Below are 15027 nucleotides of genomic sequence, written 5' to 3'. Positions count from 1 at the left end.
ATATTATACATATATTTAAAAGATTTGTGTTGTAAAACACGGGAATGTGGTAGTTTGATGCATATATTTCACAATTATAAATTATATTATAATATTGAACTTAGAACACTCATATTTATCAATGTTTCTGACTGCTTACTGTAAACACAATCCTTTTAACTCCCACGTAGATTGCTCCTTTATATAGATTTTGTTAACTTTTGCCATTTAAATAAAAACAATAATTAAGTATATAAAATAAATACAATCCTAATTAATATGTTTCAAACACCTAATGTATCTATTAAGTCTAGCATTATATTATAATATTAAAATGCCTATTTAACTATTTTATTTTATTTTAAGGACATTTTTACCATGGCAAGTGAAGGAAATTTAAAAATGCAACATAATTTAAAAGTTACCAAATTAGTAGTAAATGAATTTGTAAAAAAACTAAATGTATTTTCAAAGCATGGTAAGTTACAAATCTATTATATTTTTATCTAGTACTAATAATATGTTGAATAAAATATAAAAAAATTTCAGATGAAACTGGAGCATTAAGTCCAAATGAAAATGATAATAAACCATCAGTTAAAATGCTTGTTAATGCATTATCCGCATGTTTATTGTCTCATGTTGTTAGTAATGATATTAAACATTGGGCATGTAAGCAATTAGTAAGTTAATAAATTGTATATATATTTTTTTCTAGTGTTATTTTTAGTTTTTTGAAAGTCCCTAGGATCATTTTTGTGTGTTGGGGGAAAAATTCTACTGAGCAGTTAAAAGTTAAGTTTTAATTTTTTTTTTTTTTATAAAAATACAAAAACTATAATTTGTTTTTGATTAAGTAAATTTTCAAGCATAATTGTTTAACACATGTTAAAATGAACTGTTTAGTTATTTTCTATATAAAAAAAATAGTAAACTCTCGATTATCTGTGGTCTTTCACAGAACAATCAGCAGTATTAAAAATAGTGTTTATGCACAATTTATGTTTTCCTAAAATTTAATGTAAATATTATATATATTAAATTATGTTTAATCAAAAATAAAACAGTAAAACATGTACTTTTTCGGGCTGGAGATAAAATGATATGTTATACTATTTCATTAATTATTGTTAACTAAAATGTAATGTTTTGTTTTAGGTAAATATATTAGTCAATAAATCTTTACATAGAAAACAATTAGTCTTACCAAATGAATCTGATTTCCCGGGTGCATTAAAACGACGTCCAATAGTGAAACTGGAAGGGCACCAGAACCGTATAAATCATGTAATATGGCAACCAAAAGTAAAATGCCTTGCATCTTCGTACGTAATCATTTTCCTTTAAAACATACACATTTATTTCAATTATTAAAATGAGTTTTATTTTAATAGGGGATTTGATGGTACAATGAGGTTATGGAATACTGAATTAAGTTTAGAGATGACACTTATGTTTTTTAAATCCACTCAAATGTATGGTAATGATTTAAATGGAGAGTTGATATCAAAACTTGCATGGTCACCTTCCGGGTTATGTATTGCTGCATCAATGGAAGGAACCATTAATATTTATACGGTTCAAAGACGTCAGTACTTTCAGTTTTATTAAATTATTTAGGTATAATATAATTATATTATTTATGTACAGATGTTTTTCAAGAAGATAAAACTTGCTTATCAACATATACTCAAGATGCTTGGATAACAGCTATAGCATGGTCTGGAATTTCAACAAAAAATTCTCATGATTTCTATCCTCAATATTTATTAATTGGAGGTGTTGATGGTTCTGTGAATTTAGCTATTGTTGATTCACTTAATAAAGTCATGTATGAGAAACTTGATAATTTTTGCCGCCTTGGAGGTTTGTGCATAAATAATGTACCTAATGTTTATACTTATGTATTAGTAGTACACAAAATACAAAGTACATAAACAAAATAGATAAATTTGTGATTGGATATGTTATAAAATTTAGGAATCATTGTGTAATGTTATATACATTTTCTTATATGTTATAGTTCAAAATATATTGTATACATTTTTCAATGAATACTTGTTTTGTATGTCTATTTATAGTTCCAGTTTCTCATATAGCATGGCATGATGATTCAGTTCCATTTGCTATAGCATTTTCTTCTGGTGCCATTACAGTGGGTAATATTCAACCAATAACTGAGCCTGAAACATTAACAATTTGTCAAGTAAAGAAATGAGAATACTAGAAATAATTTTAAAAAATGTAATAATTATATACAATTATGTTGTAGAGTTCTATATCTACATTGCAATGGTCTAAAATGTTTGACATACTGTCTGTAAGCAATGTAGAAGACACAACCGTTAGACTTTGGATTAAAAAACAAAATCGTTGGGAAATATTTCATGAACTGAATCATTCAAATGAGCCTACTTGTGTGGTTTGGTCCCCTGTTGTGGGTAAGGAATACAATATTTAATGATTATTATTAGGTTTGTTATATATGATAATATTTTATCTACAATTTGTATTTGTATTTATAGGTAATAAAGGATTATTACTTTGTGTTGGTACTGCGGTTGGATCTATTAATGTTTGGTTAATACCTACTCCATTTTCTAAAATAAAACCCAGAGTACTATACTCATTCCAAGGACACATGTTTAATTCTGTTACTTCAATGAGTATCCATGAAAGTGGCTTAGTACTGGCAACAGGTTGTAGCAAAGGAAGTAGTGGTGTAGTAAATATTTGGTCGCTTTTTGATGGCAGTTTGTTGAATACACATACTGGATCTGGTGGTGTGGATGATTTATGCTGGATGGAAGACCAACTTGGACTTGCTGTTTGTTTTGCTCGATCAAAGGTAATTAGAACTATTAATTATTATTAAGTCTATAACTAATTAATATTATTATTAATTTATGTGTATGTTTCTTATGATGTTAAGGATGTAACAGTCATAAAGTTTAGTGCTGATAATCTTTCACATAATCGATTCAAGTCAAATGCTCGAAGCGCTTTGTATCGTCGTGGACTCCATAATGTAAAATACTTTCGAAAATTTGTTAACTCATTACCTGATTTACTGCAGTTGCAAATGAACCATGAGAAACACAAAGTGCTTATGGGTGATCGACTTCTATATAGTGATTATTTGAAAGGACTCATTGGAATTGCACTAGAAATTTGGCCAGATCAAACATTTAGTTTAACATTTGTACCACCAAATACAAGTCATAGCATTGAATTTTGTATGTTAACTATTATAATTTTGAAGTTAAAAGCTAATTGTAATTATTTTTAAAACAGATGAAGAATGGCAATGGCTACAAAGATTAATTACAGTTTTGAATACTGCTAAAGCCTTACTAACAAGAAAGAATTTCCCAGAGACGTTTATAAGCTACTTTTCTTCTGGTTTGAATGGTATAAAACATTGTATTTATAAACATATCAAAGTCTTATGCTTGCATTTATATAAATATGTATTTTTATTTAAAAAATAATGTAGAAGAAAGTGATGATTATTATTTATGGTCTGAAGCTATTAGCAACAATAAGTGGACTATAGAAGCTGATCAGCAAATTATTCAGTGGTTTAATACAACTCCTCACGATTGGCAACCGTATACTAAATGTGATGCATACCTTTGGGGTAATGGTCGAAATGGACAATTGGGAGATACTGGTATATTATGTAATAATTTTTAATTAATAACTAAGGGCGTGGATATTGATGCATTGAATAAAACTAGGAAAATTCACTTAAAAGATTTCTTAGCTCTAAAATATTTTAAAATACATACTTGTTCTTTCAAATCAAAATCAACAAAATCACCTAATACAACTAAAAGATTACAAAATTAGTTTTATTTGATCCTTGTTGTCTATACAAAAAACATCAATCCATATATTTTCGTTCCTTCAGAATAATGACTCAAGTTTCAAAATGTATATCATAATTATGTCAATATATTTAAAATGAAAATTAACTGTCAATGTTTATTTATATAAACATATCTTATGTAATTGTCTGATATTCTAAAAAAGCAAGTCATCAAGATCCAACAAGGCCTTGACTCTAAATAGTTGAGAATAAATAAAAAAAAAATGGATTTATTTTTATTGTGTTTTGTAGCTGTTGGTCAATGTGTTAATATATGGTCACCTATCAAAATTCAAAACTTCAAAATTGCTCAACGTATTGTTTGTGGTCAAAACTGCACTTTTGTTTTGACTAGCCAAGGGACAGTGTTATCATGTGGTGAAGGCAATTATGGCCGTCTAGGTCATGGACATTCTGATAGCCTTCCCAATCTTACCATGATATCAGCTTTACAAGGATTTGTAATAACTCAAGTATCCACATCTATTGGTTCGGATGGACATAGCTTAGCTTTGACAGAAACTGGAGAAGTATTTTCTTGGGGAGATGGTGATTTTGGAAAACTGGGACATGGTAACAATGAACGACAGAGAAAGCCAAAACTTATTGAATCTTTATACGATGTAGTAGTTATTCAAGTAGCTTGTGGACATAAACACAGTGCTGTATTATCCCAAGATGGTGAAGTTTATGTTTTTGGAAGTGCTGAACATGGTAAATTAGGTTTAGGCGGGCATATAAACAAAAAACGCCCGACAAAAATTGTTCATAAAGGTTTCTTGAATATAAAACACATTGCATGTGGACAAAATCATACCATTTGTATTGGAGAAAATGTTGTTTGGGCATTTGGCGAAGGAGAAAGTGGTAAATTAGGAATTGGAAGCAAAAATGATGTCTATGTTCCACAAGTAAGCATTTTTCATAACTTATAACCAGTGGTCGGGAGTAGTGCACTAAGTGTAACATCGCTACTTTAGTTGTAGTGATCAATATAACTTCTCTGCAATTTACACAACATAGCAAAATACTATAACGCTAGAAATTTATGTGAACATTTTCATTATTTAATCTCTACTTCCAACATATTTCATGACAATTAAAATATAATTTTTTTATCACTAATCCTCTTACTGTGCCAAATCCTTCCTCCCAATGATAAAATGTCAAATCAGTACAAACTAACAATTGGCAATTTTTAATACAACGTTTTTTATTTTGTTACAAAAGTACATGAGATACATTGAATAAATGTGCTATCCAAAAATACAAGAAAACAGTGGTAGGCATTATCAAATGTAAAATAATGACCAAGAACTCAAGTGAATATCTAAATAAATCAAGAAAATTTTTTTAAAAATGTAGCAAAAAGTAGCGCTCTTCATTTAAAAAGTAGTGTAAAAATAGCTCACTGCATTTTAAAAAAAGTTATAGAGAGCTACTTTTTTGAGGAGACTGGCTGTAGCGTTAGTGCACTACTAAAAAACAGTAGCTTACCGATCACGGCTTTAACTTAATAATTCCTTTGATATCCCTTTAGTAAAGAATTATCTTAAATTAAAATTAAAATTTTTTTATTAGGCAATAACTACACTAACTGGAAAAAATATCAAGAAAGCATACTGTGGAAATGGATTTACAATGTTCCTTTCTGAAGATGGTGAACTTTATTCATGTGGATCGGATAATTTACAAGATACAACAGATGTTTTATATACTGAAAAATTGAACCCGGAAAAAGTAAATATAACCTATTGTATTGAAGTTATTATTTTTATTAATATCTATTTTTACTTACAGATATTTGAATTTCAAGACCAAATTGTAACTGATGTTGCTACAGGTCCAGATCATGTATTAGTATTGACTGCTCGTGGTGATGTATGGGCTTGGGGTAATAACAGTGAAGGTATTCTTGGATTTGGTCATGATTTACCTGTCCAAAAGCCTATGATTATTCCAATTTTATCTGACAAAAATATCAAACAAGTAAAATAGATGTTAACTATAGTTATTAAAAGTTATCAATTAAAATTTAATATATTATTTAAGATTGCAACTAGTCGTACTCATTGTGCTGCATGGACAGCAGAACCATTTTCAATGGATTCCACAAATATTTCTCATAATGATTTACCAACATCAATTCCTTATCAATATGGATACTTACAAGAATATAAAATTGCATCAATTGCCGCTAGAATGAAGTGCTTACAACAGTTTTCAAATATTTTATATACATGTTGGCAAATGATTCCATTTAATACTACTGTGAGTAATTTAACTTTTTGTACTTATCTAGTTCTAATGAAGTTAACTAAATTTTTTGTTTACTTTGTATAGGAATTTGATTGGAGTAACATAAAACGTTGGCATTGGTTAGCAGATAAAAGACTTAAATGTTTATATACAAATAAAATCATAAAATTACCATTAATGAAAGTTATTAGTCGAACAATGAATCAAGGTCAAAATTATGGTCCTCAAATAATTGTTAAACGTTTGAGTAGTAATGGTACTAGTATGTGTATTTTTGAGCAAGTTGCCAAACAAATTGTCAACGTTAACGCAGAACTACTCAGACTTCCATCTAGAGCTTGGAAGGTAATAACATTTAAAGTTATTTTTTTTACGATTAAAGTTCTTTCCTTTCATGGAAAATTGAAGAAATCTTTCACTTTTGTTTTATTTAGAAATATATAATAATAAATATAATATGATCTATGACTATCATAAAATATAAAAATTGTGGTATAATTATTATGAATCTTGTATAATAATATCCATTATTTATTATATAAATCTTATAACATTTTGCTGATTATTAATGCTTGGAAGTTATAGGAGTTGAATTTGTTTTTAATGCTCTTTATGTATAGCAGACCAAGATAAATATTAATTTTATGCAATGACAAGTTCAAAAATCTTAAATGCATATTCTATGTATATAACAATTTTAGAAAAAACTTGGATATTTTAATATTTAAAATTTAAAAAATAGATTTTGCTTCACTAATTTCACAAAAAATTTAATATATATTTTTATTAATACTATTTAGGTACCTACCAATAATATTTTTTCACATCAATAGTAAATTAATATCGCTAACCAACTACTAGTTCACTAAACATCCGATTTTTCATTTTAGTTTACTTTTTTTAATATAGTAATATACTAACAATACAAAAATGCTAATAAGTAATTAATACATTAACAAATCACTAGATTAGTAAAATAATTCATTCATTTTTTTGTACACTCTAGTGTTTAGTTTATTTATTTAGATATAGGAGCTAAACATCTGACTTTCTGAGCCTTACTGATTAGCTATAAATACATTTTTGAGTTTGGTAATGCTAACTTATGGTAGTGATCAATCAATATTTTGAATTTTAATTTGTAGAGTTTGGTGATTAATAGTTATTAATTTTTTAATTATTACAAATTAATATAATCTCTAAATAAACTATAGGTGAAATTAGTGGGTGAAGGAGCAGATGATGCAGGAGGTGTATTTGATGATACTATTGCTCAAATGATGGAAGAACTTCAGACACAGACTGTAAAATTACTTGTTCTAACACCAAATGGCAGAAATGAAACAGGTTATAATCAAGATCGATTTGTATTTAATTCAAAAATGAATCATTTTAAACAGCTACAACAATTTCAATTCCTTGGTAAGTGATTTCTATTCATTTATTTTATTTATGTTTATTTTATTTGTTTTATTTTATTTTTCAGGAATGCTTTTTGGTGTTGCTATTAGAACTAAAAAACCCTTAGCTCTTCCCTTATCACCATTAATTTGGAAAATGATTATTGGAGAATCATTAAATATATCAGATTTAGAAGAAAATGACACTTACTACGCACAAAACTTGACAAGTATACAAAATATACATCAAACTGGAGTTACTGAAGATAATTTTGAAGAGGTGAAAAAATGAGTTGCATATTTGACTCAACAATAATTAATTATCATTGTTTTTTCAGGCAATACCTTTTTTAAATATGACTGGTACTGATTGGATGGATAACACTGTGCCATTAATTCCAAATGGTCATTATGTACCAGTGACATATTCCAATAGATTAACATTTTGTGAATTAGCACTAAAACAAAGGTTTCATGAAATGGATGAACAAATATTAGCAGTGCGAAGAGGTCTTTCTGCATTAGTACCTCTGCCCTTACTTACATTTCAAACTGCCGAAAATTTAGAACGTATGATATGCGGACTACCCAATATATCTATACCAGTTTTAAAAACCATTGTTAGGTAATTTTGCATATTTTTAATTTTTTTAAGTTTATTACAGTATGATGGTAAGAAAAGTCTAGGTTTTCTAAAAAAAGTATTTTATAGATAATAAAAGTTATCGGTTTTCACATAATAAACATTGTGATATTGTAATTAACTATAATTAAATAGTAATTAACAATACCCAATAGTTACAAAAATGTGGCCTGCTGTGACACATTGTTTGGCCTCAATCACTAACGTGTTCCACAGTCAAGCATCAGCCGGTGTCACTAATCCCCAAATGGATAATCACCTTAAGTGACAAATCCTCACCACACGTACACATGTTTCATCCAATTGTACTCTCTCTCACAGTAATAAGTAGGTTAATGACCCAGATTTTAAATTTCCTGAATTTCAAGTTAAATAGTCTGCCCCCCCCCCCCAATACTTTTTTCCTTTCCATATTATAGTACATACATTTTTTTTTTACAGGTATAGAGAAATGGATGAAAACTCTCAAGTTGTCCAGTGGTTATGGGACATTTTAAATAGTTTTTTGGATTCTGAAAAAGTGTTATTTTTACGATTTGTTTGTGGACGATCACGTCTTCCATCTAATTTATCAGATTTTTCCCAACATTTCCAGGTAAATTTTTTGAACATATTATCTAATTTATAAGATATTACATGGATTATGTTTCAATTATCCATATGTTATATATATACTTTATGTATCAACTCTTTGCATTATAAAGTTAAACATTAAAATTTTCCCCTTAGAATATCAGCATATTGCTATACTAATTTTTAAATTTAATAAGTTTGTGATTCAAATATATCTCCTCCGAGCCACCACTATATAGTTATATAAATATATATTTGTAGATATATGCATTCAAACTTGAGACAATTGTGAGTTTCAGGAACAAAAGTGTAATCATTGAGTTTTGTTAAAAATTGATTAATCCTTAATTTTAGGTATGACTATGAAATTATTTATCAAGACTTTATTGGTATTTACCAATACATAATTTTTCAATCAAAATTATAAATTTTTAGTAGTTTTATATACTTGTCCAAAATGTTCATAAGACTACTTGTTAGGTAGATAAATATAAGGTAATTTCAGTTATGAAATCGCAGTGAATTCTATAATGTCTTAATATTTAATTTCTGTTAACAGTTTAGAGTTGAAATTGTAATATATAAAAGTAGTGTAAGATAAATGTTTTCATAATAAATAATTATTTTAAGTAATAATTAGTGTATAATTTCACTCTACCAACAATATGTATTCATAAATAATAATAATTGTAATAAATACTTTTAATTATTAGATTATCAAAGTTGAAGATAAAAAAGATGGTTTACCCACAGCTCAGACATGTTTCTTTCAACTACGGTTAACCGATTACAGTAGCCGTGCCGTTTTTGAAGAAAAGCTCAATTATGCTATTAACAACTGCCGGACAATAGATATGGATAATTATATGTTATTTAGGAATACAGATGTTGACTCTGACGATGATTTAGAAATGATGGTTGAAAGCTAAACTGTGTTAATACCTTTTAAATATTATATAACCTTAGAAATTTAATAATTCTTGTAAATATATATAAGTTTTCTTTTGAATATTTATTTATGTGTAGGTATGTAATAAAGTATATATGGGCTTTCCACATGTTAGGTATAAAAAGAAAAAATGTATGTAAGTAAATTAGTGCAATATGTTTATGTATCATTCTACAATAAAAATGTATTATTGTATAAAATGCTAAAAAACTAAGTGAAATAATTATAAAATAATTACAATAATATATTTTCTACATAAAATACTTTAAACTAAATCAAAAATAACAAAAAGATATGTACCTATTCTGTGACTGTGTATGTAATTAATTATTTAAATTGCCGTGTTATGTTCTATGCCTGCCAGACGCCAGTGATGTAATTAAGAATTCTAGGGTGGGATATAAGTTTTTAAAATTGTAATAGTGGGGGCTATGCCCCCTACAGCCTCTCTGGTCTTAGTTCATTAAATTGTATATAGACTATATAAATTCACTAATATAAATTAAATGAGGTGCTTAAATGGTTCAATAATGGTTTTCAAAAACAATAAGGTAAGCAATTAAATTAAATATATTGTTCATAATATAAAGTGTATCTTTTTTTTTTTGCTAAAATGTCCCGATGCACCGACTATAAAGTTAGTTCATTCGAGTGTCCCTATTAAGTTCGTAAAAATACATAATTGTTCAAAGGATGTTGGCAAGATTTTTAATCAACAGCACCTGATATCTATATAAAACCACTTAGCTTAAAACATACTAGGTTGCTGGGCTTAGGACATAGAGTAAGATATACTAAGATATACATACTTACTCTATGGCTTAGGCAGAGGTGTATTTATATCATTGAACTATATGATAGGTTATTATCATATAGTTCAATGATTTATATAACTACCACTTGTTGGCCTGTGGAAAATTTCCGCCCTTAAACAAGATAAAATAAAATTTAATTAGGTAGGTATGCCAAACCACTTTTATTTATATTTTAAATACAAAAACTGAGTTTATATGACCCGTCCAGTCAATATGCAATATCATCAATATCAAAAAAAAAAAAAAAATGAAAAATTTGCCACTGTAGGCACGTGCCTATGCCCTATAGTAGTGCCTGCATATAAATACGCCACTGGGCTTAGGACCAATGAAGAAAAGAAAAAACTACATAGATAGCAATAACTACTGACGCCGGCCTAAATTGGTACGTGTACCCATGTCCCATACTTTATAGACCTTTCACCTATAGACGGAACGTGGTTCAGTGGTTATAGTTCCGGCGTCCATGCGAGGACGCTGATCAAGGTAGTACACCCGCCAAGAGAGAAAGGATGTTTGGGAATTTGGGATGTTACAGTGTTTTCTCGCCCACTCTACCTCATCCCTATGAACTATTGGCAAGGTGGTGTGGTGGGCCGTAGGCGCTTTTCATTAATTTATAGGTCTATGACACCATGGCACCACAGAATAGGTGAAATTTCACATTCTATGGCTTCTTGCCTTCTTGCTCTTCTGTGATGGCTGGCAGCATATAATATATCTTTAATCGTGATGGCAGTATTGTAGATGGCACCATGCTGATTGCTGACCAAAAAAAATAAACAGTGTAGCCCATTGAGTAATATTACTCTATGGTGTAGCCCAATAATACAGAAATAGTATACAATTATTTTTGCCATCTTGGAAACCTGACGGCGCTTTCAATATGACTGACTACAATATTTAGGCTGCCAGAGTTTTCTTCCTGATTTAATCTATTATGTTGAAAATATTGTTATCAGTTGATAGCGGATTGAGGTAAAATGTAAATAGATTATATCAATTTCAAAAATTTTAATGAACAGAGCAAAGATTTCGGATCATCACCAGTTAGTCCGTTGAGATCTCACCTAGCTGAACAATTTAGTGACTACAACATTTTGTGTAAGTTCTTTGTGATGAATTAAATAAAATGATTAATATGGTGCTAGGTTATTGACTTTATATTATAATATGGTTACAGAGGAATTTAAGCATTAATGATGTTCCTTGATACATTGTCCCGGCTTCTTCCTGCGAGGAGTAGTTACTTGATCCTTTCTCGATATAAGCACGTGCAAGCGGCTCGTTATAAACGATCTATCAAGGGAAATAAACCGTTAACTTACGAGATGGCTGGGCCACCACACACTATTGCTCACATCAAGGGTTGGAATTCATGGAACACGTGTATGATATATAATTTAAAAAATTATAATAAAAACTTTCATTAACTATTGTCAAGCATTAGGGTAAATTATATTTTTCTCATTATAGGCAATATGCTAGATGGCTTAAGACCAGCTGAAACTGCAATAGACGATGAGTTCATTCGCCGTTTTATCACAGGCACTTGGCATGATTTGATTGCTAGTGAAATAATCATAAAAAGACAACACAACATAATAAGAATAGCTGCCATAACTGTGCAAAAAATTAGTGTTACCAAAGTATATTTCCTAATTGGTTATACGGAAGAACTTTTAAGCTATTGGCTGCAATGTCCCATCAAATTAGAATTACAAACTGTTGAAGACCGAAGTGCAGTGGTGTTCAAATATATTTAGCCACTTAAAAATTGTTTTGTGTATTAGAATTTTGATAACAATATCACTAGATTTAATGTAATAATATTAAATATAAATACCTTCTTGTTTATTTTTATAAAAGTAAATTATTACATTAAAAGTTGGTTTTATATGAATTATTGTTAGTTTTCTTTCATTCAATTGTTGACTATAGAGTTTTATTATAAAACAATTATTTTTATTTCATTTTGTCTATTATTGTTTATAAATGTATAAGGAAAAATACTGATATTATATACTTAATTATTAGTTTATAGTTAATAGTTTTTGGGAAGCTAATTGTTATCACTAAAAGGATGTTGGGAAGTGATGAGTGTGTGTATATTGGATGTAAAATAGTTATTTGTTGAGATTCAATCGTTTCACTGAACAATCGTTAGGAAAAGTATAAATTATTTTCGTTGTTCTAGGTAAAATATTTTTAATTATTATTATAAGGACGGGTGAGGTAAAAACTTTGTTATAGTTAAGAACTGAGTTCACACACCGCCTAGTTATGTTTTGTTCTGTATATTTAATATGGAGATAAAAATGTTAGTAACACATTACCTACAAATTGACTATATTTAACTGTATACAACACCGTGTAGAGAGAAGGGTACTCATTACAACAAAGTAACTTAAGAAGGTTCTAGCCTCTATATTGTGATAAAAATCTTAGTCATGCACTTCCCTAAAAGTTTTTCTCGTATTTTACAATTTTTAATTTTTAATTACACAGTTAACAACTTTACCACGGAGTGTAAAAAACGAAGAACTTATGTAAATAATATCACACTAATTATAGTAACTTACTATTATACACATTTTCTTAAACAGTCAGTGGAATATTGTATAAATAATATTAAAAAGATTCTAGTGTAAATGTACAATCTTCCAATCATAAGTGTTATAAATTAGGCATACTATTAATTGTACAAAGCACTTACTATGTAGTTTTTGAGGTTTGGCACTGTTCGAGCATGATGTTTAATTGATGAGATTATTAATCTATGCATGACATATGTGTATTTAATGAATAACTCATTAAAGCGATTGTGGAAACGATAATAAAACACACCACTCGATCATTTGAAGATTTATTTCTTGTACTTATAAGTCACTACTATCATTTGCAATATTGTATCCGTATAGTTTTAAATTTTCCATAATAATTGGAGAGCCGTCAAAATATTGCGAACTATCATAGGAGCCGCGGGATGTAAAAGTTTGAATACTTCTGTTATATACAATAAACCCACGACAGCGGTGTACTTGATTTGCCTATCCATATCGCCGGGTGACCAAAATAGTAATTGTATTATTGAAACACAATATTTTTATTGAGATTCATAATATTTTATTATTCAGTTATAAAATTCAAAATAATATATAAATCGTATTGCATTAAAATATTATAACATTACACTTATAGTGAGATGACCGGATGCATAGTTTGACATTGGGGCCTCACTTTTAGATTTTAACACTGCGGCGAACAATAGCTGTAACTATACTGTTCGTGGATACTAATCCAATTCTCTTTATTGGTTTCAGACTTCCAGGTAAAACTAAAAAAACATATTTTTCTGTGAAAATATTGTCTAAAATGATATTTATTTTAGAGCAGAAGTATTTTTTTCTTGCCGAGCACTTGTCGATGAACATATTGTTTATCTTACGCCATTAGTACAAAGATTCTACATTTGTTTTGTGACAATTAGATACCTACTGTATGATGACCCCTCCCCCCTGTATATGCCACTAGGTACAAGTGTGTAACTACGATGAAGACGCATCGACTCGTTAAGCGTATGGCAATATAACGGAGTACAAGCAATATTGAAGTATTGTAGGTAGTTGAACACCACGTATCTTTGAATTTTACCGCGACTCCTAAGTTAAAAAATGAAATATTAAAATAAAATAAAAACATCGGTTTAGAGCAAAAACATTTATCATTGTTTTATAATTTTATTAAAATATGCATTATATTATAAGACATTTCGTTAACATTTTATCGATGATGTATTTTAACAATTGTTACACAAATTACAAAGAAATGCAGTAGTATATAATGGTACACACCTGAATTGAAGAATTGTAACGTATATAAGCATTACATTCTACAAAACTTATTAATTACCTACACACATGTCACATACATAATATTATCGTAAATCACAAACGGAGACGGAAATATCGCGTAAACTAATACGTTTGATGACCGACGATCACATTTGTCCTCTCATACGCGAATTATTGTACATTTCATATTTTACATACCGTATTATTACTATATTGGGCGAATCACCGATAACGACACTCTTTTTTTTATCTTCAATAATGCATCTATTCAAAAATCTGATTTTTGGAATTTATAAATATATTTTAAGAACATTATTATCAAAACCTTCATATTCTTTGTACTACTTTAGGAAACATTCTTGCGGAGATACAAACTATTGTATTTTAAATGACAACCTTTCTTATATACAGTATATTATCTAAGAGATAATTTTTCTGAACATTTTGACGTACCCATATTCAAAATTCTAATGAGTAGATTTTGAGTTATTTAACTGTATTAAGGATTATAGAACTGGAAGGTATGCGAGTCAAGGGCATGGTAATTTGAAAATATTAGTAGCTTATGTTAACCCATCAATATTTATAACTTATAAAAGTAATTCAAGTATATACTAGATCCGATATTACATCTCTTTTATAATTTTGTAAAACCATTTTTAAGGGCCATTATCCTTAGTGTAA

The 15027-nt window shown here is 28.7% G+C and overlaps 2 protein-coding genes across 4 annotated transcripts in view; both read left to right on the top strand.

Moving 5' to 3' along the window:
• The window catches only part of LOC111043140 (probable E3 ubiquitin-protein ligase HERC1), a 31826-nt gene extending 21952 nt beyond the window's left edge, over positions 1–9874 (top strand). Inside the window, exons 43-63 of one of the 3 annotated variants that reach the window (XM_022327998.1) lie at positions 346–457; positions 529–662; positions 1138–1304; positions 1374–1567; positions 1630–1845; positions 2061–2185; positions 2252–2420; positions 2505–2827; positions 2912–3215; positions 3274–3390; positions 3476–3652; positions 4103–4761; positions 5432–5590; positions 5651–5839; positions 5903–6121; positions 6194–6454; positions 7324–7531; positions 7596–7789; positions 7848–8134; positions 8594–8747; positions 9439–9874. In XM_022327998.1, coding sequence (XP_022183690.1) covers positions 346–457; positions 529–662; positions 1138–1304; positions 1374–1567; positions 1630–1845; positions 2061–2185; positions 2252–2420; positions 2505–2827; positions 2912–3215; positions 3274–3390; positions 3476–3652; positions 4103–4761; positions 5432–5590; positions 5651–5839; positions 5903–6121; positions 6194–6454; positions 7324–7531; positions 7596–7789; positions 7848–8134; positions 8594–8747; positions 9439–9654 — 4584 coding nt within the window. In that variant the 3' untranslated portion in view covers positions 9655–9874. Of the gene's footprint in view, positions 1–345; positions 458–528; positions 663–1137; positions 1305–1373; positions 1568–1629; positions 1846–2060; positions 2186–2251; positions 2421–2504; positions 2828–2911; positions 3216–3273; positions 3391–3475; positions 3662–4102; positions 4762–5431; positions 5591–5650; positions 5840–5902; positions 6122–6193; positions 6455–7323; positions 7532–7595; positions 7790–7847; positions 8135–8593; positions 8748–9438 lie in introns of all 3 variants that reach the window. The other 2 variants (XM_022327997.1, XM_022327996.1) reach the window with 2 other exon arrangements.
• Positions 9875–11457: 1583 nt separating this feature from the next.
• On the top strand, positions 11458–12457 carry LOC111043142 (28S ribosomal protein S24, mitochondrial). Its single transcript, XM_022328000.1, has 3 exons — positions 11458–11593; positions 11673–11878; positions 11966–12457. The coding sequence occupies exons 2-3, from the start codon at positions 11689–11691 to the stop codon at positions 12253–12255; spliced, it is 480 nt and encodes a 159-aa protein (XP_022183692.1). The 5' UTR covers positions 11458–11593; positions 11673–11688; the 3' UTR covers positions 12256–12457.
• Positions 12458–15027: the final 2570 nt, after the last annotated feature.

This window comes from Myzus persicae, unplaced genomic scaffold (genome assembly GCF_001856785.1).
Source record: "Myzus persicae strain clone G006 unplaced genomic scaffold, MPER_G0061.0, whole genome shotgun sequence".
In the NCBI taxonomy this organism is placed as follows: Eukaryota; Metazoa; Arthropoda; class Insecta; order Hemiptera; family Aphididae; genus Myzus; species Myzus persicae.
The sequence above is the reverse complement of the archived record's forward strand: the minus strand, read 5'-3'. Positions and strand labels throughout refer to the sequence as shown.

Coding starts and splice junctions, on each gene's coding strand:
- LOC111043142 (XM_022328000.1), top strand. CDS start 11,689: ATGATGTTCCTTGATACATTGTCCCGGCTTCTTCCTGCGAGGAGTAGT. Junction 11,879..11,965: donor TTGGAATTCATGGAACACGT/GTATGATATATA, acceptor TTCTCATTATAG/GCAATATGCTAGATGGCTTA.